This window comes from Schistocerca nitens, chromosome 12 (assembly GCF_023898315.1).
Source record: "Schistocerca nitens isolate TAMUIC-IGC-003100 chromosome 12, iqSchNite1.1, whole genome shotgun sequence".
NCBI lineage: Eukaryota > Metazoa > Arthropoda > Insecta > Orthoptera > Acrididae > Schistocerca > Schistocerca nitens.
In genome coordinates this window covers 34429560-34454944 of record NC_064625.1, presented here as the reverse complement: position 1 = coordinate 34454944, position 25385 = coordinate 34429560, and the positions used below count along the sequence as shown (strand labels likewise).

The 25385-nt window shown below is 38.4% G+C and overlaps 1 protein-coding gene across 3 annotated transcripts in view; it reads right to left on the bottom strand.

Moving 5' to 3' along the window:
• Positions 1-25385, bottom strand: part of LOC126215379 (calcium-binding mitochondrial carrier protein Aralar1) — a 725301-nt gene that overhangs the window by 5533 nt on the left and 694383 nt on the right. For all 3 annotated transcript variants that reach the window (XM_049942072.1, XM_049942074.1, XM_049942073.1), the window contains one exon: positions 18003-18093. In XM_049942072.1, the coding sequence (XP_049798029.1) occupies positions 18003-18093 (91 nt within the window). The remainder of the gene's footprint in view (positions 1-18002; positions 18094-25385) is intronic.

Sequence of the window (25385 nt, the reverse complement as noted above, 5' to 3'; positions counted from 1 at the left end):
ATTCGTCTAATGTGTGTCACACTGGAAAAAGTAACACACATGTATATAAAAGGAAAAGTCACATGAGAAAACTTTAAAATTACAAACCGACAGAGTGACTGACCGTCAATTTGCTTCAGGAGGCAAGGTGCTACAAAGTACTTAGAATTTTGCCTTCTGAAGTGTTGGCCAGTCATTCTGTCTACTTGTGATTTTACACGCATATGTATGGTCACCCATCCACACATTATGTTGGATAAATCCCACCATGAATGAGTGTGTTCAGGGATATGAAATGAGCAAGGTTTGAGATTCACAGGCAGACGCAACATTGCAGGCTACTTCTGTGAAGTATACAAATGACAAGCTGTAACTACATCTAATATATTCACATTATTAATTATGGGAATCACTTGCAGATTGCTTTTTTTAAATGCTTTACGGATTATGGTGGTATACATATTCCTAGAAATGCAGCTACATTCAAAAGAGCTGCTGCTTTTTTCCTTACATTAGTCAGCTGCTTTGCTTGTCTACCACTTCATCAATGAAACTTATTTCACAGATTGCTGTCAGCTGTCTATATTCTTGTAAAACTGAAACCTGTATAATATGAGCATTGGAGCTCAGTTGAATGTTCAAATATTCGAAAACTATACGAAGAGTAGCTAGTAAGATGGTTTCTAACTGCTTATTTTAACAGGATGTACATGCATACAAAAATAAAATAAAATAAAAAAATTTCTTGGATTTCCCGGTCAAAAATGCACTTTTTCCCCACGTGAAAATACACTTTCGCCAATGTGAGAAATACACTTTCCCATGATAAATGACAATATACAGGGTGATTCAAAAAGAATACCACAACTTTAAAAATGTGTATTTAATGAAAGAAACATAATATAACCTTCTGTTATACATCATTACAAAGAGTATTTAAAAAGGTTTTTTTTCACTCAAAAACAAGTTCAGAGATGTTCAATATGGCCCCCTCCAGACACACGAGCAATATCAACCCGATACTCCAACTCGTTCCACACTCTCTGTAGCATATCAGGCGTAACAGTTTGGATAGCTGCTGTTATTTCTCGTTTCAAATCATCAATGGTGGCTGGGAGAGGTGGCCGAAACACCATATCCTTAACATACCCCCATAAGAAAAAATCGCAGGGGGTAAGATCAGGGCTTCTTGGAGGCCAGTGATGAAGTGCTCTGTCACGGGCTGCCTGGCCGCCGATCCATCGCCTCGGGTAGTTGATGTTCAGGTTTCATAACTAACCTTTTTCGTAGGACTCTCCATACAGTTGATTGTGGAATTTGCAGCTCTCTGCTAGCTCTGCGAGTCGATTTTCCTGGGCTGCGAACAAATGCTTGCTGGATGCGTGCTACATTTTCATCACTCGTTCTCGGCCATCCAGAACTTTTCCCTTTGCACAAACACCCATTCTCTGTAAACTGTTTATACCAACATTTAATACACCACCTATCAGGAGGTTTAACACCATACTTCGTTGGAAATGCACGCTGAACAACTGTCGTCGATTCACTTCTGCCGTACTCAATAACACAAAAAGCTTTCTGTTGAGCGGTCGCCACCATAGCATCAACTGACGCTGACGCCTAGTCAACAGCGCCTCAAGCGAACAAATGTACAACTAAATGAAACTTTATAGCTCCCTTAATTCGCCGACAGATAGTGCTTAGCTCTGCCTTTTGTCGTTGCAGAGTTTTAAATTCCTAAAGTTGTGGTATTCTTTTTGAATCACCCTGTACTTTCCCTTGGAGCTGTAAAAATAAAGGTTTTATACACCAGCATGGAACTTCTGAGACTGGAAAAACTCAGCAAAAACAAATATTTTGGAAAGATCTGTGATGTGCAGCAACATTTATGCTGCATATCTTTCATATAATGATACACAGCATATTATTTCATTCATATTACAGAAGTATAGATTTGGAACAGCATGTCAGTTTCCGAAGCATTGAAATCGAGATTAACATGCTCATTTTTAAGCCAATCATAGCTCATGTCACACGATCTTCCAGCCGATGACTGCAGATATTCAGTGCATGGGACATGTGACATAGTCAGCCAATAGCAACATCACTGTTAAGTAGTGTAGTGTAGGTCCGAACTCTGTTGCAGAGGCAGCGGAAAAAGCATGCGAAGTTCAGAAGAACGTGAAATCCCGAAGATTGGCTAAAATTTACAGACGCGCGAAATTTGGCACGGACTTCAATGCGAGATGCCTTTAATAGGTTCCACAACGAAACATTGTCTCGAAATTTGGTAGAAAATCCGAAGAAATTCTGGTCGTATGTACACAAGCGGCAAGACGCAGTCAATACCTTCGCTGCGCAGTGCCGATGGTACTGTTACCGACGACTGTGCCGCTAAAGTGGAGTTATTGAACGCAGTTTTCCGAAATTCCTTCACCAGGAAAGATGAATGGAATATTCCAGAATTTGAAACACGAACAGCTGCTAGCATGAGTTTCTTAGAAGTAGATACCTTAGGGGTTGCGAAGCAACTCAAATCACTTGATACGGGCAAGTCTTCAGGTCCAGATTGTATACCGATTAGGTTCCTTTCAGATTACGCTGATACAATAGCTCCCTACTTAGCACTCGTATACAACCACTCGCTCACCGATAGATCTTTACCTACAGATTGGAAAATTGCGCAGGTCGCACCAGTGTTTAAGAAGGGTAGTAGGAGTAATCCATCTAACTACATACCTATATCATTGACGTCGGTTTGCAGTAGGGTTTTGGAGCATATACTGTATTCAATCATTATGAATCACCTCGAAGGGAACGATCTATTGATACGTAATCAGCATGGTTTCAGAAAACATCGTTCTTGTGCAACGCAGCTAGCTTTTCATTCGCACGAAGTAATGGCCGCTATCGACAGGGGATCTCAAGTTGGTTCCGTATTTCTAGATTTCCGGAAAGCTTTTGACACCGTTCCTTACAAGCGACTTCTAATCAAGCTGCGGGCCTATGGGGTATCGTCTCAGTTGTGCGACTGGATTTGTGATTTCCTGTCAGGAAGGTCGCAGTTCGTAGTAATAGATGGCAAATCATCAAGTAAAACTGAAGTGATATCAGGTGTTCCCCAGGGAAGCGTCCTGGAACCTCTGCTGTTCCTAATCTATATAAATGACCTGGGTGACAATCTGAGCAGTTCTCTTAGGTTGTTCAGATAATGCTGTAATTTACCGCTGTATGGTGTGGCAGGTGGCAGTTGACGCTAAATAATGAAAAGTGTGAGGTGATCCACATGAGTTCCAAAAGAAATCCGTTGGAATTCGATTACTCGATAAATAGTACAATTCTCAAGGCTGTCAATTCAACTAAGTACCTGGGTGTTAAAATTACGAACAACTTCAGTTGGAAAGACCACATAGATAATATTGTGGGGAAGGCGAGCCAAAGGTTGCGTTTCATTGGCAGGACACTTAGAAGATGCAACAAGTCCACTAAAGAGACAGCTTACACTACACTCGTTCGTCCTCTGTTAGAATATTGCTGCGCGGTGTGGGATCCTTACCAGGTGGGATTGGCGGAGGACATCGAAAGGGTGCAAAAAAAGGGCAGCTCGTTTTGTATTATCACGTAGTAGGGGAGAGAGTGTGGCAGATATTATACACGAATTGGGATGGAAGTCATTACAGCAAAGACGTTTTTCGTCGCGGCGAGATCTATTTACGAAATTTCAGTCACCAACTTTCTCTTCCGAATGCGAAAATATTTTGTTGAGCCCAACCTACATAGGTAGGAATGATCATAAAAATAAAATAAGAGAAATCAGAGCTCGAACAGAAAGGTTTAGGTGTTCGTTTTTCCTGCACGCTGTTTGGGAGTGGAATGGTAGAGAGATAGTATGATTGTGGCTCGACGAACCCTGTGCCAAGCACTTAAATGTGAATTGCAGAGTAGTCATGTAGATGTAGATGTAGTGTGAACACACAGATAGGAAAAGTTAATGGTTTGAATAAATGTAAATGGTGTAGCTACAAGAAAAGTTGAGGTTTCACATATAATATTGCTCTTTTTTGCATGTATTATACTTTAAAATACATCAACAAATGTGCCACTAAAAAGTTAAGTAATGGCAATGTTTAGTCTTCTGGGCTTGAAATTCTTCTAAGTGGTTAATCCTCAATGTGTTAAGTTTTAAATGTGAGTCAAACGCTCCGTGATTTAAGAAATTCATTGCACATTCGCACACGTAACATAATTCATTTTGCATAAAAGGAAATTTACTTTGAAACTAACTTTTTCAAAGCAGCATTTGCAATATTTTCCCATGATCTGTTAGAAATAGCTTCATTTCAGCAGTTGCCAGAGAGTGACAGAGAACAGACGTTACTGCTCCTGGGCAGCTACAATGATGTAGGAAGCCTGTATGTATACAGCATTAAGAGATCTTACATGACATCATAAAAGAAATAGGATACTCCATGAGCATCAGAATTTCAAAAACCACACTAAAATGCATAATTCGGCTTAAACTGCAATATCATATGTCCATATTCGCAATAAAGTAGGCCCCAACCTGATATTAAGCTTTTCAGTGCAGTTTTCGGGATGCAAATTTTCTTGGAGGACCACTACAGTATTATCTCATGTTTTGTTCTTTATTATGGCATAATTCCATACATGCCATTAGATTAAAATGTGCACTTGAAATTCAATGAACAGTTGAAACTAGCCAATTGTACGGAATGAAACACTTCGCTTCTGATAAACTGACTGCCTATGAGGAGAAGATTAATAAAAGCTGCATTTATTTAGCAAACTAAAAAAAATAACTTTATTGTTGTGCAAGGCGATTGACCGCCAAAAATGTGGAAATAAAATCAAATCAGGAAACTGAAACTAATAACATATGTTAGCCTTCCATAATTATGTGAATGTATTTTAATTCACTTGACAGCTCCCAACCACAGAAATCCATTTTGTTTTCAATTGATGTGAGAAGTGTGAATGAAGAGGAAACAGCAAAATCACTAAACGTAAACACGGCTTATGTGGAGACTAACACCCTCCCCACTACAACTAAGACTGCTTTGCACTTGTGTGAATTTGGCAGCTTGGGCGCACCAGAAAATTTTTTCCGCATAGCATCTGGCTGCTTCTTGCTACTGCTGATATAGCTAACAGCCACACTTCAAGGAGCTGGAAGCAGGAGAAGGCACTGCATAGCTTTTTACTACGGTGAGAGGATCCCTCTTTTTGTGATGCTTTTGGCATGCCCATCTCTATCTGCCATATTTTAATGGAGTGCATTTTATACCGTGATGCAAGGGCAGAAGCAAATGATGGTGGGGATCTGCCCTGTGTTTTAGCTGATAATGAGATGAGTGTAACTAAGGTTTTCAAATTTTGTGATGTGTGTGGACTCTGGCCTAAACTTTTAGGCTGGAGGTTTTAGTGTGTTGCAGAGTGGTTGGCTCCTCCTCTTTTTCTTTTTTCTTGCAGTCAGCCCACCAAATCCATCTGCTGTATTGTTTTAGCTTCTTACACTACTTTCTTCCTGTGTCGTTAATGTTTTACTACTGACCTAACACTTCGTTCCGTGCTTCTGTTTAGGGACGCCCACTGTTTTCCAACTTTTGTTACCTGTGTTTTACATGCTGTTTTATCTTCCTGTTTTGGGTATTTTACTGACACTCGTGTCTCAATCTGTTTTCGCATGGGCACTAAAGACCTTGCTGTCGTGCACCCATACAACCATTTCCATCCATCAATCTGCACATATGCAACTCAACTGCTCATGCTCGTGAATCTGCAGGCAACTGCTCAAATGAACTTAACGTAAACAGTTGTGACGTCACACTCATTGGCAGCAGTTTATTATTATGAAGTATTCCATTGTCTTTGTCCTAAAGCATTTGACACAGCCTTTGACACAGTTTACTGTTTATCAGTTCTTACCAGTCAAAATTACAAAAAATTAATTGAAAACTAACAATGAAAAATTCCTGAAATTGTGAAAAATTCCTGAAATTGTAAAAAATTCCCGGCTTTTTCCTTGTTTTCTCCCAGATGAAAAAATTCCCAGGTTTTTCCTGGATTTCCCATTTGTCCCAGAGCGTATATGGCCAGTTTAAAGACTGAGAATTTCCAGTTTCCTGCTTGACTGCCTTCCAATAAAATATTAAAACCTTTCATACTAGAAAAAAATTCCATTCTGGATTTTAGACATGGCTCAATGGTCTAGGAGGACATTTCTACTTGTAATATTGTGGTTATGCATTTCACATTTCACCCTAAATTCAGCATTTTTCAATCACGAATATCATAAGGGCAAGGCTTACTTCAACAGCAGTGTCCCACAGAAGAGACTGAGAGGATGACCTGGTGAAAGCTTGGAGTATCAGATACACACGGATCTAAAAATTTGATGTGCGAAGCAAGAAAACAACAGCTGTGGGAGGACAAAAAACGTTGAAGGAGACTCATTTATAACAACACCCAGTTCCCTGAAGCATAAAAATTACAATATCGACAATGACCACTGGAGAGTCCATGTATTGGTAAACAAGCCTAAGAGTCCCGACATCTGAGAAGAGGCTTCTAAAAAAGACATTTCATTATCGACAATACTGAGTGGAAGCTGGCTGTCTGCAACTCAATACAATGAGAGAGATTTCTAATTGCACAGCAGATAAAACTGGACATTTTGGTTAGCTTATCCACATGCTAGTGCCACCAGAATGCCTACAAGTTTCAAACACAGAGTTTGATTTAGTGAGTGCTCATTGATTGGTATATCTGTCATCTGCAAGCAGCTCATTTTTTCTGGAATGTAACAGTGTGTGTGTGTGGGGTGGGGGGGGGGGGGGGGGGGGGCAAGATTAAGAGTTTATATGTTTGCTGAAAGTTACTTAAATTTTTGCATATTCTGTGGATAATATTTACAAAATGTTCTGTGGGTTGTATCCAATACTCATTACGATGCGAGATGCATTATTAGGTTTACCAAGGAGATGCATTTCCTCTGTAATAAAATGTAATGAATGTAATCCAATCACATACATATTACCTACTCAGAAATTAATCTATGAAGTAGGAGAAGTTGTCTAATAGAAAGTAATTTAATTTGTTTTTAAAACTGTGAGTATCTGTCAAAACCTTTAACTCGTAAAGGAGGCAGTAAAATATTTTTATGGCTGCACAGCTTTCATCATTTTGTGCAAGGTTAAGCTTAAGTTATGGTAATGGAGGCTATTTTTGTTCGTAATTACAAGGTTAAGTTATGCTTAGTGGAGGCTATTTTTGTCCCTCATTACATTTATGAATGTTCCTATTATTTTCGAACTGTGCTAAATTCTTCCCATCAAACTACATAAGGGTGTAAATATTCTGTAATGCTGTTATCAGTGTGTCTATTATTTAAAACAGTTGAAAATCAAACAATGGAAAATCCACAATGGAATGTAATAATATTATGAAAAGGAAAGTAGCCACTCATCACAAAGCGGAGATGCTGAGTCACAGTTAGGCACAACAAAAAGACTGTCACAAACAAAACTTTCAGTCTGTAAGGCCATCGTCAAAAATACAGACACACACACACACACACACACACACACACACACACACACACACACACACACACACACACACACGCAAACGCAACTCTCACACACACGACTGCAGTCTCTGGCAACTGTAGCCACACTGTGAACATCAGTGCCAGTGCATGATGGGAAACCAGTCATCTGTCTACGAGCTAAGCTGCAACCACTGTGCTGCATTCTACGTGGGAATGACAACCAACAAGCTGTCTGTCCATATGAATGGCCACTGACAAACTCGACAAACTCTGGCCACGAAACAAGTGGACCACCTGGTTGCCAAGCACATTGCCAAACATTACATCCTTCATTTCAATGACTGCTTCACAGCCTGTACCATATGGATCCTTCCCACCAACACCAGCTTTTCTGAATTGCGCTGGTGGGAACTTTCCCTGCAATATATCCCACATTCCCATAATGCTCCTGGCCTCATCCTTTGTTAATCACTATCCTCACCCAACCAGTATCCTTGTTCTCATCCCAGCACCCAGTCTTTTTAGATCTCTTCTTTTCCATCCCTACCCCCTGCCCTCCGTCTAGCCTCCTGACTGCACATAGCTGCCCTATCCTCTCTCCACCTCCTCCCTGTGCACTCCCCAGCATCACTGCACTGTCTGCCACCCCTACCCTGCTATCCCCCCCTCCCCACCCCAGCCTCCACCTTACTCCCTCCCAGTCATCACTCCCATCATGCACTAGTGCTGCTGCTTGCAGTGTCGCTACAGTTGCCTGAGACTGCAGTCGTGTGTGTGTGTGTGTGTGTGTGTGTGTGTGTGGGAGGGGTCGATTTTTTGACAAAGGCCTTATGAGCCAAAAGCTTTATTTGTGACGATCTTTTTTGTTGTGCCTATCAGTGACTCAGCATCTCCGCTATACGGTGAGTGGGCCAACTTTCCTTTTCATAATATTGTTACATTTAAAACAGCTGCTTGTGTGAAGTTTGAAGATGGAGACCAGATATTATCCTTACAACACATTTAGTACAATGAATACATTCAAGTCTTTGTTGAATTCCTCCAGAAAATTATTCCATATGGCATCTGTGAATGGCAGTATGCAAAGTAAGCTAACTTTCCCTTGCTTTCGTCAAAAAATCAGCAATCACACTATACACAGTATACTTGCTAAACTCAAGCAGTCATAAGATCTATAGTGTGTGACACTGATCAATAGACACACCCAGGAATGTGGAACATTCAGTTTTACATATTTCCTTTCTGTTATGTGCCACAACAACAACCTACGCTGTGTAGACTGCCTGTCTGTCACGAGTTGTGTGTGGGTTTCACCTCTATCAAAGCAAAGCTAGTACTTTGGTGCTATTCCACAGAGGCTGCTAGCAGCGTCTGCACCACTTTGCACATCTCCATTACGTACACCAATCACGCAGAGGGATGGCGTCACTCTGCCTGGGAAGCTAATGAGTGGATGCACAGTATCGCTTGGCAGCCACAGCCAATCAGGTGGATTCCCTGTGTCAATCCACATAGCTATTTAACTCGCGCCGGTGAGTTAGCAGGTCTTGTCTTAAATCGGCCATCTACAGTTTGCATTGGAGTTTCCAGTCCGTGGGTATACCAGTCAACCACTCAGCAAAATCAGTAACAGACTTAGCTCTGGACAGTGTTTATTTCTGGAGACTGACTATACTGTGTATTGGACTTAGTGTCAGCCATGACAGATTCCAACAAGTGTTGTAACATAACTGGAAGGCTCAGTTTTGTGTTGCGTTAATGAAAGAGTGTTCAAATAATGGAAAATGCAGTTTGGAATTTAAAAAAATATTATGAAAAAAATAGTCCCCCTTTCGGATCTCTGGGTGGGGGCTACTGAGGAGGATGTGTCATCAGGAGAAACAAAACTAGTGTTCTAACGATCAGAGCATGGAATGTCAAATCCTTTAAGGGGGGGGGGGGGGGGGTTAGGACGTCAAACAGGACATTTTTCACTTATTATTGGCTGCATTTGTTGCTACAGGTACACTTTTCTTCATTTAATTTATGAAAAAATGAATGAGCTGTTACGTTTTAAACTTTAAGTTTCAAAAAAAAAAATCAAATTTTGTAGTTAATTATCTCAATTTTTCCCACAGTTTTTAATAGATTTGGAAAATTCTATAGTTTCATACACCTGTAAGTATGGTTTGTATGCTGTGCAAAATTCATCAAAGAATCTCTCTTACTTGTGAAGAAAAATGTACCTATAGCAAAAAATGCAGCCAACAGTATGTGATAAAATGATGAAATTTCATATCTAAAAAAATTTATTTTGTTATGTTTTTGCACTTTCACTGCTACGAGTGTGAATCCTGAATCCTTCCTGGTCATGCTGACAAAGTTTTATGAATTTATTTGTAAAAGTGTAGACAGTAGAAAATAAAATGTCCTGTGGTGCCTCTCCTGCTCCAAGTCGGTCCGTTTGACGTCCTACCCCCCTTAATTAGGCAGGTACGTTGGAAAATTTAAAACTAGGAAATGGACAGGTTAAAGTTAGACATAGCGGGAATTAGTTAAGTTCAATGGCAGCAGTAAAAGGACTTATACTCGAGTGAATACAGGGTTACATATACAAAATCAAATAGGGGTAACACATGAGTAAGTTTAGTAATGAAAGATAAAATAGGAATGTGTATAAGCTAGTACGAACAGTATATGGAACATGAAGCCCATGCCCACCACAGTAGTACAAGTTTACATGCCAACTAGTTCTGTAGATGATTAAGAGATAGAAGAAATGTACTGTGAGATAAAAGAAATTATTCACGTAGTTGAGGGAGATGAAAATTTAACTGTGCGGGGGGACTGGAATTCAATAGTAGGAAAAACAAGTGAAGGAAAAACTGTAGGTGAATATGGACTGGGGAAAGAGGAAGCCGCCTAGTAGAATTCTGCACATAGCATAATTTGATCATCGCTAATGTTTGGTTTAAGACTCATCAAAGACTGATGTATACGTGGAAGAGACCTGGAGACACAGGAAGGTTTCAGACTGATTATATAATGGTAAGAGAGGTTTTGAAACTGGATTTTAAATTGTAAGGCGTTTCCAGGGGCACATGTGGACTCCGACCACAATTTATTGGTCATGAACTGTAGGCTGAAACTGAAGAAATTGCAAAAAGATTGAAAATTATGGAAACACAACCTGAATAAGTTGAGAGAACCAGAGGTTGTTGAGAGTTTTAGAGGGAGCATTAGATAATGCTTCACCAGAGTATGGGAAAGAGAAGCAGCTATATGAATATCAAGAGCTCCGAGGGAAATCCAGTCCTAAGTGAAGGAGGGAAAGCTGGAAGGTGGAAGGAATATATAGAGGGTCAGTACAAGGGAGATGTACTTGATGGCAATATCATAGAAATGGAAGAGGACACAGATGAAGATAAGGTGGGAGAGACGATACACCAAGAAGAATTTCACAGAGCACTGAAAGACCTAAGTCAATACAAGGACCTGGAAGTAGACGATGTTCTGTCAGAACCACGGATAGCCTTGGAAGAACCAGCCATGACAAAATTCTTCCATCTAGTGTGCAAGATGTATGAGACAGGCAAAATACCCTCCGACTTTATGAAGAATGTAATAATTCAAACTGCAAAGAAAGGAGGTGCTGACAGGTGTGAATACTACCGAAATATTAGTTCAATAAGTCACTGTTGCAAAACACTAACACAAATTCTTTATAGTGGAAGAATGGAAAAACTGACTGAAATCAACCTCCGGGAAGATCTGTTTGGATTCTGCAGACATGTAGGAAAACACTAGGCAATACTGACCCTACGACTTCTCTTACAAGAGAGGTCAAGCAAGGAAATGCAAACCTACATTTATAGCATTTGTAGACTTAAAGAAAGTTTTTGACAATGTTGACTGGAGTACCCTCTTTGAAATTCTGAATGTAGCAGGGATAAAATACAGAGAGCAAAAGGGTATTGACAACTTGTACAGCAATCATACAGTAGTTACAAGAGTCAATGGGCATGAAACGGAAGCTCTGGTTGAGAAGGGAGTGACACAGGGTTGTAACCTATCCCCTGATGTTATTCAATCTATACGCTGAGCGAGCAGTAAAGGATACCAAAGAAAAATATGGAGTAGGAATTAATGTTCTGGAAGAAAAGATACAAACTTTGAGGTTTGCCAGTGACATTATAATTCTGTCAGAGATAGCAAAGGACTTGGAAAAGCAGTTGAACAGAATGGACAGCATCTTGAGAGGATATAAGATAAACATCAACAAAAGCAAAATAATGGTAATGGAATGTAATCTAATTACATCAGGTGACGCTGAGGGAATTGGATTAGGAAATGAGACACTTAAAGAGGTAGTAGAGTTTTGCTATTTGTGCAGCAAAATAAGTGATGATGGCCGGAGTAGAAAGGATATAAAATGTACACTGCCAATGACAAGAAATGTCATTCTGAAGAAGAGAAGTCTGTTAAAATCGCATATAGATTTAGGTGTCAAGAAGTCTTTTTCTGAAAGTATTTGTCTGGAGTGTAGCCATGTATGGAAGTGAAACATGGAAAGCAACAGAACAGAAGCTTTCGAAATGTAGTACTACAAAAGAATGCTTAAGATCAGATGGTAGATCACATAACTAATGAGGATATACTGGACAGAAATGGGTGGAAAAGAAACTCATGACACAACCTGACTGGAAGACTAGATCAGTTGATAGGATACATTCTAAAATATCAAGGGACTATCAGTTTAGTATTACAGGAAAGTTTTTGGGGGGTGGGGGGTAAAAATTGTAGAGAGAGACCAAGAAATGAATACAGTAAGCAGATTCAGGAGGAGGTAGGCTGCAGTAGTTATTCAGAGGTGAAGAGGCTTGCATAGGATAGAGTAGCATAGAGAGCTGCATCACACCAGTCTTTAGACTGAAGACAACAACAACGACATATGAAAAGGCTAGATTACTACTCACCATACAGAGAGATGTTGAGTCACAAACACAACGAAAAGTCTTTTTGTTGTGCTCGTCTGCGACTGAACATCTCCAGGACATTGGGAGTAATGATCTATTCTTTTCATAATATCATCGTGAAAACTATCACCATACTTGTGTCACCAGCAAACATCTCAGTTTCTGAAAATACACCGATGTCTATGGTAATCTTGCATTATACCACATTTGTTGTTCTATCTCTACAAATTTAGTTTGACTCCTGTGACGAGACTTTCTGTTTCTGAGATATACTGCATACATACATGGGGGTGCCTGTAGCACCACAATGTTTGTTTTAGTTTGCCCTGTGAAATTTTATGATCAAAACAATCAGAGGCTTTGGCAAGCTTAGAGAGAAAGCTATCAGGGTAATTACTTTGTTAACTTGTGTAAGAAAATATTTATTGCTTTCTCTATACAGAATCCTTTACGTAAGCAAAACCAAGCATTTGTTGAATGGCTGTTGTCCGAAAAATAGTTGGTTATTCTTTTGTAAGTTATATTTCCTTTCATAAGCAAATTTTGGTCTATCAGGAAATACATCTTGACCGACTGGATACAGAGGCAACTTAGGAAGGTGGTGCAATATTTCTGTTTGTTGGTTAGTCAATCAGTTAGTTACACATTCCATGGATTGTTTTGCATGACTGATTGTAATTGTGTAGAACAAATCATTTTAGATTCATATTGCAAATTAATTTGTACATATGGTTACATGCAAGTTACTAATTTCTGCCCACCACTTTCTACATATTACAGTAATATAATTTCTTCTATGGAATAGAAGGAGTTGTCAAGGACAAACTTTCACATTTTTTTATTAAATTTTACTTTGCTGCTGTCAGACCTTTTATTTCATTGGGTAAGTGATCAAAATTCCTTGTTGCAGCAATGTTTTTGAGCTAAAGACAACCTTAATGTGAAGTAATGAATGTCATTTTCCCTTCAGATATTGTAATTAAGTACCATATTGTTTCTTTTGAACTGTAGTGGATTATTTACAAATATACCAAATATGTCAACTTACAGATTTGTCTCTTCCCAAGATTTGCAATGATTCTAAGTGCAAATGTGGCTGAACTATGTTGTTTCAGGAGTTCCAAAATGTGTTTTTTCTGATTCAAATTCTCATCAATATGGACTCCTCAGAGTTTTGAAGTTTCAACTGTATTTATTATTTCCTCACCATTAGTTTCACTTACCATTAGTGTAATACCTCTAGATGTGCAAAACTATAAATGCAGTTTCTTTTTAAAATGGAGGGTGAGACCATTCGCAGTAAACCAGACAATGATACTTTTAAGAGCTTTGTTTACCATTACTTCTGTTTCTGTATGTATGCTTGAACTGTTTATAACAGTAGTGTCATCAAGCAAATAGAAGTAATTCTGTTTACTGTATACTAGATGGAAGATCATTTACATATATGAGGGAACTCCATATGTGATTTCGCCCCAGATAGAATCATGTCCCTGGACTATACTGCTTGAGTTACTATGTACAACTTCCTGCGTACTTTTTGTTAGAGATGACATTATTCATTGGTTACCTAGATCATTAATCCCATAAAATGTCAAGTTATCTGTGGTTCACATAGTCAAATGCCTTTAAGAGGTCTAAAAATGCCAACCAGTGCTATTGTATTATTCAATGCTTGTAAAATCTGGTGAGTGTACATGTAAACAGCATCTCAGTGGAACAACCTTTTTGAAACCCAAACTGTGAAGACATCTAAATCCACCCACCCGTTGTCTGCACATGTCAGTGGAGGATGGTGGTAGGGAACAGTGCAGGGGGAGAGAGGAGAATCGTGACACTTCGAAAGATGATAATGAATATGCATCATCTGTTATATATTCCTATGTAACACACACAGATAAGCGCCAGGTAAAGTGGTTGTGTTTCCTCATTTTTTTTATGCTGTAAGACCTCTTATAAAAGCCAAAAAACACACTTACTATGATACTAAGACCATGAGAGTTAGTAAGAAACACACAGATCTTTTGTTATGATATCCCAATAAGACATATTGTGAATTCTGCTGTACTTACTTCTCATAAAACCGAATTAATATCTGTATGTTCATGCAAATGCAACAAAATCATTTCTTGGAAAGTCAACCTTCAAATCAGATACGTTTCAAAGCAGGATTTTAAGAAAGATATCCATTAGAGACTGTTCAGTAGATTTCACAAGAGTTTAAAACAATTTTAAGTTAACTCCAGGAAAAGGCAATATTTTTACATTTTAAGAGAAAAACTGTTTTAAATGAGTTAGTATACAAGCATTATAATAATATTTATTCATGAGAGATTACGTGTTGAGGCTGATACTGCAATTAACATATGTGAAAGATTATAAATATCTCTTGACATCACCTTTTGAGTGTTTTTTTGCCTGGGCTGCATGCAAGCACATCCATGTCGGCTTTCAGAAACTAAAAACTACATTCAGATTCACAAGCATATTAAAAATAAGCCTATTTTCAGTATCAGGTTTTTGACATGCTATATCACTGGTTGGAATTCTTTTATTCTTGCAGAGCATGAGGAGTGAAAACTGTGCCACAAAATAATACTAAAACAGTCACCTGACTTTTATGTAAAGTACTCTCTATTGTCCAAGTCACATGGCTGTGTTTCACAAAATGACACATTATCTCAATGTGTGAAAAAAAAATTCCCCTTTCAATGATGTCCTACTTGCATCATCATACTGATTTTATTTCCTTCGCTTTAGCTACTGTTGTTCTCCTCTGACCCAAATTCTGTCCAACCCCAATTGGTAACACAGGAAAAGACTAAGAGAAAAGCAAAAGAAAATGCATAAAGAAATCTACAAACTACAGCATTCATTCATTACATTTAAAAAGTTCATCAGATGGCCACGGCTAAATACTTCTTTGATTTACGCTGATTTTAAGAGTGAGAGACTGCTTTGGATTCTTTCTACTTGAATGCCACTACGTGGAATGAGTTAAGTTTGATGGCAAAGCCATAGTTTGGAGAATACCTGATGAACAATCATAAACACTTAAAATTTGTACTAAGTCAGGATGCAAATGTAAATTTTTGCATTTCCCAGATGACAGATCCAGGTCTACCACTGATCACTGACACTCAACTTCAATTTTATATTATCTTACTCTCACTTTTCAAACTCCACATACTTGCATACCTTGCAGGAAAAGCTCATTTAAGAGAAAGGATGTGGTGGAAAATTGTTTACCCACACCCTAAAAGACAACTGTAGACAGTAATTAGTAATCATTAGCAATAACAATGCTGATACGAACCCCTCTCACGTTAAAAATGTTAGCGTTCTACAGTTACAGAGAATAGTGAACTGCAAAGTCCAAGATTCACTATGATGTATATCTGGGTTTAATCATCTCATTCTGAGGTATGTTAAAGAAGGGAATTAAATTATGGAAAGCACAGAAGTCCTGAATCTGGACTGCTGGACGAGAATTTCAACAAGTTTATATTCCAAGTAAAACATATGTACTGTGAGAAATAAGACCAGTCCTCATATCTACAGAAGGGGTTGTCATGCCACCAGCCTTCATTTTTATAGTGATGCAGTAATAAAAATAGTAGAGGGTAAGCACCACACAACCACTTCATTCTGCCAAATAATGATATAAGGGAAATGAAAGTAGAAGTCTAAAGTAAACTAGTTCTTTATCAAGCCAGATTTCAATAAATAAATAAAATAAACCTCCACACATTTAGGCAGCAAAACTGAAACAAAGTTTATAAATTTGTGACAGTATAAAAATAGCTTCCAAATTATATAGCACTGTCTGTCAGAAATTTTACTCCAATTTCCAAAAATGGCAAATGAAATATATCTGACTGTTTCTCTAGGAAGTAATAAAGAACAAAATAAAAGATGAGGACCGCTAACAGCAACTACAACTGGAAAAGAGCCTCATAGACATAATATTTGGAAAGAACAAAGATGATTATGATGGTGAACGACAGTTTCTCTTGACACCTGTCATATCTTACTCCCTTTCTGTTGGTCCTGGCAGGCAACTTATTAGTTTCAATGGCAACCATGACTTTTACTACATAACTTATCCTTTGGTCTATTCTATTTTCTAGAAATCAACCAATCATCACTGAAATTCACACAAAAGTATACTTCAAATACCAACAGACCATCAGCTCCACTGGGTGGGTAGTACACAGTCTTACTGCTACAGGTTTCTAAAGAGATAGGAGCAACTTCAGCTGCTAAGGTAATAGGTGATTCACAACCCTCATAATGCACTATTTTACAAGATAAGAGATATTAAACTCATTATTTTAGAAATATGTCCTTACCTCTGTATTGTTTCTTACAGTAGCTAAATCTGACAATGATTATCTACACAGTGGCTGCTTAATGTTTATACATTCAGATTCAGGGACACGTAAAGAAACTTACAGGTATTACGACATGCTGAGATATTTGGACTATGCTAATGTGCCAGCTGTGCACTTTGGATGAAAAATGCAATGTTGTAAAGTCTGCATTATACAATAAACATAAGCCCTTAGAAGTCTGATATCCCATACAATGTTCACTTGCGAAAAACTGCTCAAGAGAAACAAGCACAAACAGAAACTTACCAGAAATGTTGCACAATAGTATTTAAAAAATAACAGCAACAATAGCATTAAAAGTATCATAAAATGTAATAGACAAAATAATATATCTGCAAAATTGTGATTATGGCTCTCATTGCTGCAAGCCAGTGGCACATATATGCAGTTTATCTGCTAGTGAAAGTAACTGTATTGCAAATTAAAGAACAATTCAGTGTTATTACTCAAATAATCAGTTGCTGGCCATGTACAATTCCGTAAATACATTATGCTATCAAAGAGTAACAAAAATCACACAAAAGGCGTACTTACCCAGGTAAGGAACTGGCAAGTTTGTAACCAAGCAGTGAAAATAAAAGATTTAAAAACTTTTGAAATTTATTTCTTGCATTAAAACTATAAGGAAGGGGTTGTTCTCTGTTCTTTAGAACTTACAATGTCAACAGAGACAGAGATACAATTTAAACAACAGATACAGCAAAAAAGAACTGTTCTGAGTGGTTCATTAATGACCACAAAATTGGTAATGGCATTACAACTTGAACAATGAGCCTCTGTTGAGATAAAACAAGAAAGGATTGAAATCAGCCAGCTTTGGACATTTGTGTTTATCCACCACAGGAAAGTTTTGACCTCTGTAGTGTTGTTCCTCCACACAAATATCCAGGGAATCAAGAACTACGAAGGATCTAAAATTTTACTTTCAAATCTGATAAAGTGAAACAAATTACTTTTAATAACTGTACAGTTGAAATGAAAAGACAAGAAGTTAAAAAAGCAGAGTCTGAATTAAAACAGGACTCACTCAAGCACTTTCTTAAACTTATGTTCACACAACAGATAATTATCTCACACAAGTTTCAAAAACACTGAGATACTCACGTTCCTCCAAAGTCGATGAAGAATAATCTCTGAAGGACTTCGTAGGTAAGGAGAGTCACACCAAACTGAGGCGATGATCTGAAAACTCGGGCTGAAATGGAATACAAGCCAATTGATAAGAGAGACATTGCATAGGAAAAAGAGAATACAGCAAAAAGGTTGAAGTGCTGAACAAAAGCAAATTTTTATTGTAAATAAAGAGTAACACTGAAAAGGCATTCACTATAGGGTGGTGGGATTAGCCTCAACTCTATTATCCATTGAGGTGCTGCAGGGGTTAAGGCACTGGACTTTTACTGCAGAGGAAATGTGTCGAAATCTATGACTTCAATGGTTTCCCTTCAATAGGCCAAGGCCAATTTCCTTTGAATTGTTGTCCAATATGAACTTCAGAGTAGCCTCTAAAAGACCTCTATGCCATCCAGAGTTAAATGACTGATCACATACACTGCTTTAAATGATGTACTGTCTTAATCACACAACAGATTTTAAAGTTCAACTGCACTAACAAGGAATAATATTCAAGAAACAGCAGATCTGTGGGAGGTTAAAATGAATGTAAACATGGAAATGACAATTAAAGTTAAATGAACCGTTCCACAATACACTTTTTTGTGACCAACAAATAGATAACCTACAGTTACTTTTGTCACATAGAATGATGAATTATAAACAAGGATATGTAAAGAAAGATTACGATATGAAGTTTTCATTGCCGTGACTGTGGGTAGGTGCACTGGATTACTAGTTTCAACAGGACTACGCTGCCACCTGAAGATCTGCAAGATTACAAAAATATTTACACTGTTGTAGCTGTAACTGTAAACTAACAATTTTACGCAAGCTCTTTTTGATATACCCACAGTGTACAGGTTATGAAATCATGCTGTGCAATAAACCACACATTTGTTTTCATACCACCGTAAAATACTGTGATTCTGAAGTAAAACAAAATTACTTTTACATAAGTTATTACAGTAAATATATAAATTTGAATATGTGCACAAGATACATTACCACATCATGAAAAGAGAGTATAATATTAAAAAAATATAAAAGTGTCCTCATGGGAAGACAGTGTCATTCAAGTGTGGCACGTCAGAAGCGCCACATGTACCTGAGCATACTGTCTGATACCAGTCACACTAATAGAGTAATACAGAGGAGTATCACCAGATTGCAGTGGTCTTATGAACAATAATAAATGTTTTCTACATTTTTTATGAACATACATGAAACATTATACGAGAGAATGCAATATGAATTATTTAAAAATGGAAAAAGAGTACAATATCAGGCACATAAAGTGGAAAATACACTACTTAATAATAATTCATCAGTTTTCACATTTGTAAAAATTATTTCCAATAAGGGAGTTAACATTAAACACTTGTCACATGCTAAAAGAACGACATAAGTGGAGTACAATGTAAATAACAGTATGAGACTTGCTCACTTAATAGGACTATGGCAGAGTGTTTACTTTTACAATTTGTAACATCATGTATTATACTTTTCATCTCATAGTAGACATCATATTGAAATTTCACAATTATCGTGCCATTTTACACAATTATTTAATTGTAATGCATACACCGGTACACAAAATATGGCATAAAAGTAATAGCATCTTGGCACGTTGTTTTTAAGGTGAACACTTACATATTTCGCAATGAGTGCACACACATACATTTTCTTATGCAGTGATAATAAAGGGCATCTCAAAAGAAAGTGTCAAAATAAAATAGAAAATGAAGTATATCGACAAAATTTTATTATTGAACTATACACTTTAAGAATTTGCTTCTTAAAAATAATGTCATTTAAATGCAAACCTGCATGCCTATGGCACTTGTTTAAATAATAAATAAAATTTTGTTTAGCAGCTCGGCATGTAGACACTGGGATGGATTATTGACACACACTTTAGATTTGACATATGAGAAAAAAATCCATGGGACTCAAATATGCACTGCTTGAGGGGCAATTCATGTCACCCCCTCCTAGAGATCAATTTGCCACAGAAAATTCCATTAATTTGCAGTATAGACTCATTGGACATGTGTGCTGTGGCTCTGTCTTGCTGACACAATGGTCTTTGGTTATAATAACCCGGAAAGTCATGAAATTCAGGTGCCAAAAAGTCATTTAAACCATCACATAACTTTTTAAATGCACTGTAAATGCATGACTGCTCTCATCCTCAATAAAGAACGGGCCAATTATTCCTCAATCTGGCATCATAGGCCATCCAGTGACTTTTGGCCAATGAAAGGGTCTCTCATGCTTCTGTTTAGGATTTGTTGCATTCCAGTAGCAGCAATTCTTGTTGATGTGACCATTCAGGCGAAAATGAGACTCGTAGAAAACAAGATGTTAAATATCACATCATTAACAAACTGCAGTATATGTCTAGCATCCTGAGGGTTTAATCTTGTACCAACTCTATTTTGGAAGGGTTCAGTCTACGGTCATTTTACAGAATTCAATGCAATGATGATCTATGCACATAGATAAAACTTGCATGCTTACAAATTGAGAAGTTAGGACCATTACAAACAGAACAATTTATATTCTCCATGGATTTGTACGTTCTTGATGATCACTGAGTGAGGTGGCACACTATTTAGCACACTGGACTCGCATTTGGGAGGATGACGGTTCAATCCCGCGTATGACCATCCAGATTTAAGTTTTCTGTGATTTCCCTAAATCACTTCAGGTAAATGCCGGGATGGTTCCTTTAAAAGGGCATGGTCGACTTCATTCCCCATCCTACCCTAATACGATGAGACCGATGACCTTGCAGTTTGGTCTCCTCCCCCAAATCAACCCAATCTTCTCGATGACCTTCGTCATCCAGATTTCAGTTTGGCCAGTGCTGAACTGCTCTCCCCAAATGTTTTGATCCATTTTGGGATGAGGGGATACTTAGGACATAATTTACATTATGCAATCTACATCACTGCAACATTTCCTCTGTGCTACAGTCACCGAATCACCATTTTTGTAAAATTCTCGCACACAGAATGCACGGTCTGCTCCTTAGAAGTGCTCCATAGTGACTGAATTACTAAGGGTCAAGCAAGCGCTGAAAGTACTGTCACTGTCCTTCGATATGTTGCGCATGCACAGAGAGCTCTTGAAATATACACTTTCTGTGGATACACCCTGCACTATGAGGTCTAGAGTAAGAAAATAATGGAAGACAATTTTCAACAGGTAAAAGTTTTCTGTTTATTGATGACAACAATGCCACTAAATGTCTAGGTAACAACTGACCATATCTGGCAGTATGTAGCCAGCAACAAACCCAGACACATGCGGCACTTCTTGATGTGCCACACCTCTATGACTCTTGTCTTGTCATGTGGACACAGTTATATTTTTTAATGTTCTACTCTCTTTTTCCCATGAGGTTGTGTTATTTTAGGCATTTATTCGAATTTGTATATTTACTATAACAGTGAAAGGTAATTTTGTTTTACTTCAAATTCACAATCCGTCATGACGGTATAAAAACAAATGTGCAGTTTACCACACAAGATGATTTCATAACCTATATCCTGTAGTTATGTCAAAAACATCTACATAAAATCGTTAATTTACGATTACAGCTACAACAGTGTAAATATTTCTGTAATTTTTGTAACCTTGCAGATCTGAAGATGGCAGCTTAGTCCTGTCTAAGCTGGTAATCCAGTGTACCGACACGCCTGAGGCAATAAAAACTTGATATCTGAAGCTTTCGTTATATTGAATTCATTGAACATTCTCAGCTGGCAATGTCATGTATTTATTATAAACAAATATGTCCATGCACAAAATGCAATGTTCTTTGAATTTATAGTATCAGCTCTATGATCATCTACCATACACAAAACAACATTTCTGCAGTAAAATAGAGTAAGTATGAAACTAAACTGTGATGTGATGTGTAAGGGAGAAGACACAATTCTCAGGTAGGTAAAAAATGTCATTTCCATCATGTCCATACGTATTTTTATTTTTCCATTTAAATTGACTTTAACCTCCAACAGAAAAATTTCCAGTGACATGAATGCCCGTTAATTATAAGCTTAAGCACTGATAATGAAGCAGTGCTTTGAAATACAGTATACAGGGTGGTGCATTGATCGTGACCGGGCCAAATATCTCACGAAATAAGCATCAAACGACAAAACTACAAAGAACGAAACTCGTCTAGCTTGAAGGGGGAATCCAGATGGCACTGCCACAGGTCACACGGATATCAATTGCGTTTTTAAAAAATAGGAACCCCCATTTTTTATTACATATTTGTGTAGTAAGTAAAGAATATGTATTTTAGTTGGACCACTTTTTTCGCTTTGTGATAGATGGCTGTAATAGCCACAAACATATGGCTCACAATTTTAGACGAACAGTTGGTAACGGGTAGGTTTTTTAAATTAGAATACAGAACGTAGGTACGTTTCAAAATTTTATTTCGGTTGTTCCAATTTGATACATGTACCTTTTTGGTTTCAATGTGATACATGTACCTTTGTGAACTTACCATTTCTGAGAAAGCATGCTGTTACAGTGTGATTACCTGTAAATATCACATTAATGTAATAAATGCTCAAAATGATGTCTGTCAACCTCAATGCATTTGGCAATACGTGTAACGACATTCCTCTCAACAGCGAGTAGTTTGCCTTCCGTAATGTTTGCACACATTGACAATGTGCTGACACATGTTGTCAGGCGGCATCGGTGGATCACGATAGCAAATATCCTTCAACTTTCCCCACAGAAAGAAATCCGGGGACATCAGATCCGGTGGACGTGCGGGCCATGGTTTGGTGCCTCGATGACCAATCCACCTGTCATGAAATATGCTATTCAATACCGCTTCAACCGCACGTGAGCTATGTGCCGGACATCCATCATGTTGGAAGTACTTCACCATTCTGTCATGCAGTGAAACATCTTTTAGTAACATTGGTAGAACATTACCTAGGAAATCGGCATACATTGTCAGCATACATTGCACCATTTAGACTGCCATCAATAAAACGGGGGCCAATTATCCTTCCTCCCATAATGCCACAACATACATTAACCCGCCAAGGTCGCTGATGTTCCTCTTGTTGCAGCCATTGTGGATTTTCTGTTGCCCAATAGTGCATATTATGCCGGTTTACGTTACAGCTGTTGGTGAATGACACTTCATCGGTAAATAGAACGTGTACAAAAAATCTGTCATCATTCTGTAATTTCTCTTGTGCCCAGTGGCAGAACTGTACACAATGTACAAAGTCGTCGCCATGCAATTCCTGGTGCATAGAAATATGATACGGGTGCAATCAATGTTGATGTAGCATTCTCAACACCGTCGTTTTTGAGATTCCTGATTCTCGCACAATTTGTCTGCTACTGATGTGCGGATTAGCAGCGACAGCAGCTAAAACACCTACTTGGGCATTATCATTTTTTGCAGGTCATGGTTGACGTTTCACATGTGGCTGAACACTTCCTGTTCCCTTAAATAACGTAACTTTCGGGCAAACGGTCCGGACTCTTGGATGATGTCATGCAGGATACCGAGCAGCATACATAGCACACGCCCATTGGGCATTTTGATCACAATAGCTATACATCAACATGATATCGACCTTTTCTGCAATTGGTAAACGGTCCATTTTAACACGGGTAATGTATCACAAAGTAAATACCGACCACACTGGCAGAATGTTACATGACACCACGTACTTATACGTTTGTGACTATTACAGCGCCATCTATCACAAAGCGAAAAAAGTGGTCCAACTAAAACATTCATATTTCTTTACATACTATACGAATATGCAATAAAAAATGGGGGTTGCTATTTAAAAAAAAAAAAAACAGTTGATATCCGTTTGACCTATGGCAGCGCCATCTAGCGGGCCAACCATAGTGCCATCTGATTTCCCCATTCAAGCTAGACAAATTTCATTCTTTGTAGTTTTTTCGTTTGATGCTTATTTCCGGAGATATTTGGCCCGGTCACTATCAATGGACCACCCTTATATTATTGATTAACAAAACATTTTGTTCTTAAGACAATCAACAAAATGTCATTTAATTCTGAATTTATCTCACTGTCTCAAGTTGCAAAGAAAAGTCACTATGAAAAGAATATGATATTGAGAGAGATCAGTTGGACACTATTCCCACCCCTCCCCCCTTTCCAAAAGCCCACTTGTAACATGTGGTGTCCCGGTAACAATGGAAGTATCTGTGATGTTGATTGTAAAATATATGGGCATTGTCAAAATCAGAGTTGGAGCACTATCTGCCCCTTGAGAATACCCCAGACAACTGAAGCTGGAAGTATTTACAGAAACTTTCGTAGCATCTCGGCAACTGCTGAATCAACCCGACACAATTTTCCAGTAATGAGACAGTACTGATCTTACATGCATTAAAGTTGACAAACCTGTGCATGTGATCAAACAGAAGGGATGCAGTCTTACCAGGGGAATATCACATCCCACATAAACAATCCCAATTCGAGGGCACCACGGAGATTTACTGTCTTAATTCCTTGAGATACCTGTGCCCTGCCAAAGGTATGTACTGATACAACAATCAACTGGTTTTTATGGTTTTGCCAGCAAAAATGACTAAACTGTCAAAGATTCACCCTGTATTGCTGGAAGTGGAATGGCTCAGACCACCAACAGCAATGGAGGGGAACTATGGACAATATTACCACTCGTGCCTAGCAAACGATCAGAAAAAACCACTAAACATTCATCAGCCAAATGCTCAAAAATATGCACCAGCAGGTAACAAAAAGATGGGGTGGCAGATAAAGTGGCAGAAAGCAACCCCAATCCCCTGCACAGTCTGCTACAGCAGGTGACACGGGTAGTGGCAGTTTTAACCCAACCATCACTTTCATAGCAGCCTTTTGATACAATCAGTAAAGGAAGCCTTAAAAACTTAAAAGAAGAAAAAAAGGCCTATTCCAGCTGTTTATGATTTCTACCAACAGAATGTGCTGAGACTTTGTATTTCAGTCATACTGTATCTACATGTCATTCAAATGGCCATTACAAAATGTAGCAACATCACTGTCTTGTACAGAGTAAAGTATTTCCTTTGCTGAAATGACTGAGGACCAGGGTAGCCCATCTAATTCAATTACTTGTGTGTCTGACTAAACGCCAACCTTAATAGTAATATAGAAAGACTGAAACCATCTGGAGGGAAGGGGGAACACGGTAGAGGGTAGAGACGAGGAGGAGGTGAGGTGGCAAATGAAGGGTAGGGATGACAAGGGGAACGGTTGGGACGGCAAAGGGAAGGGCAGAGGGGTGGCAGGAGTTGCAGGCAGGGGAGAGACAATGAGTCGAGGAACTTGAGTTGCAG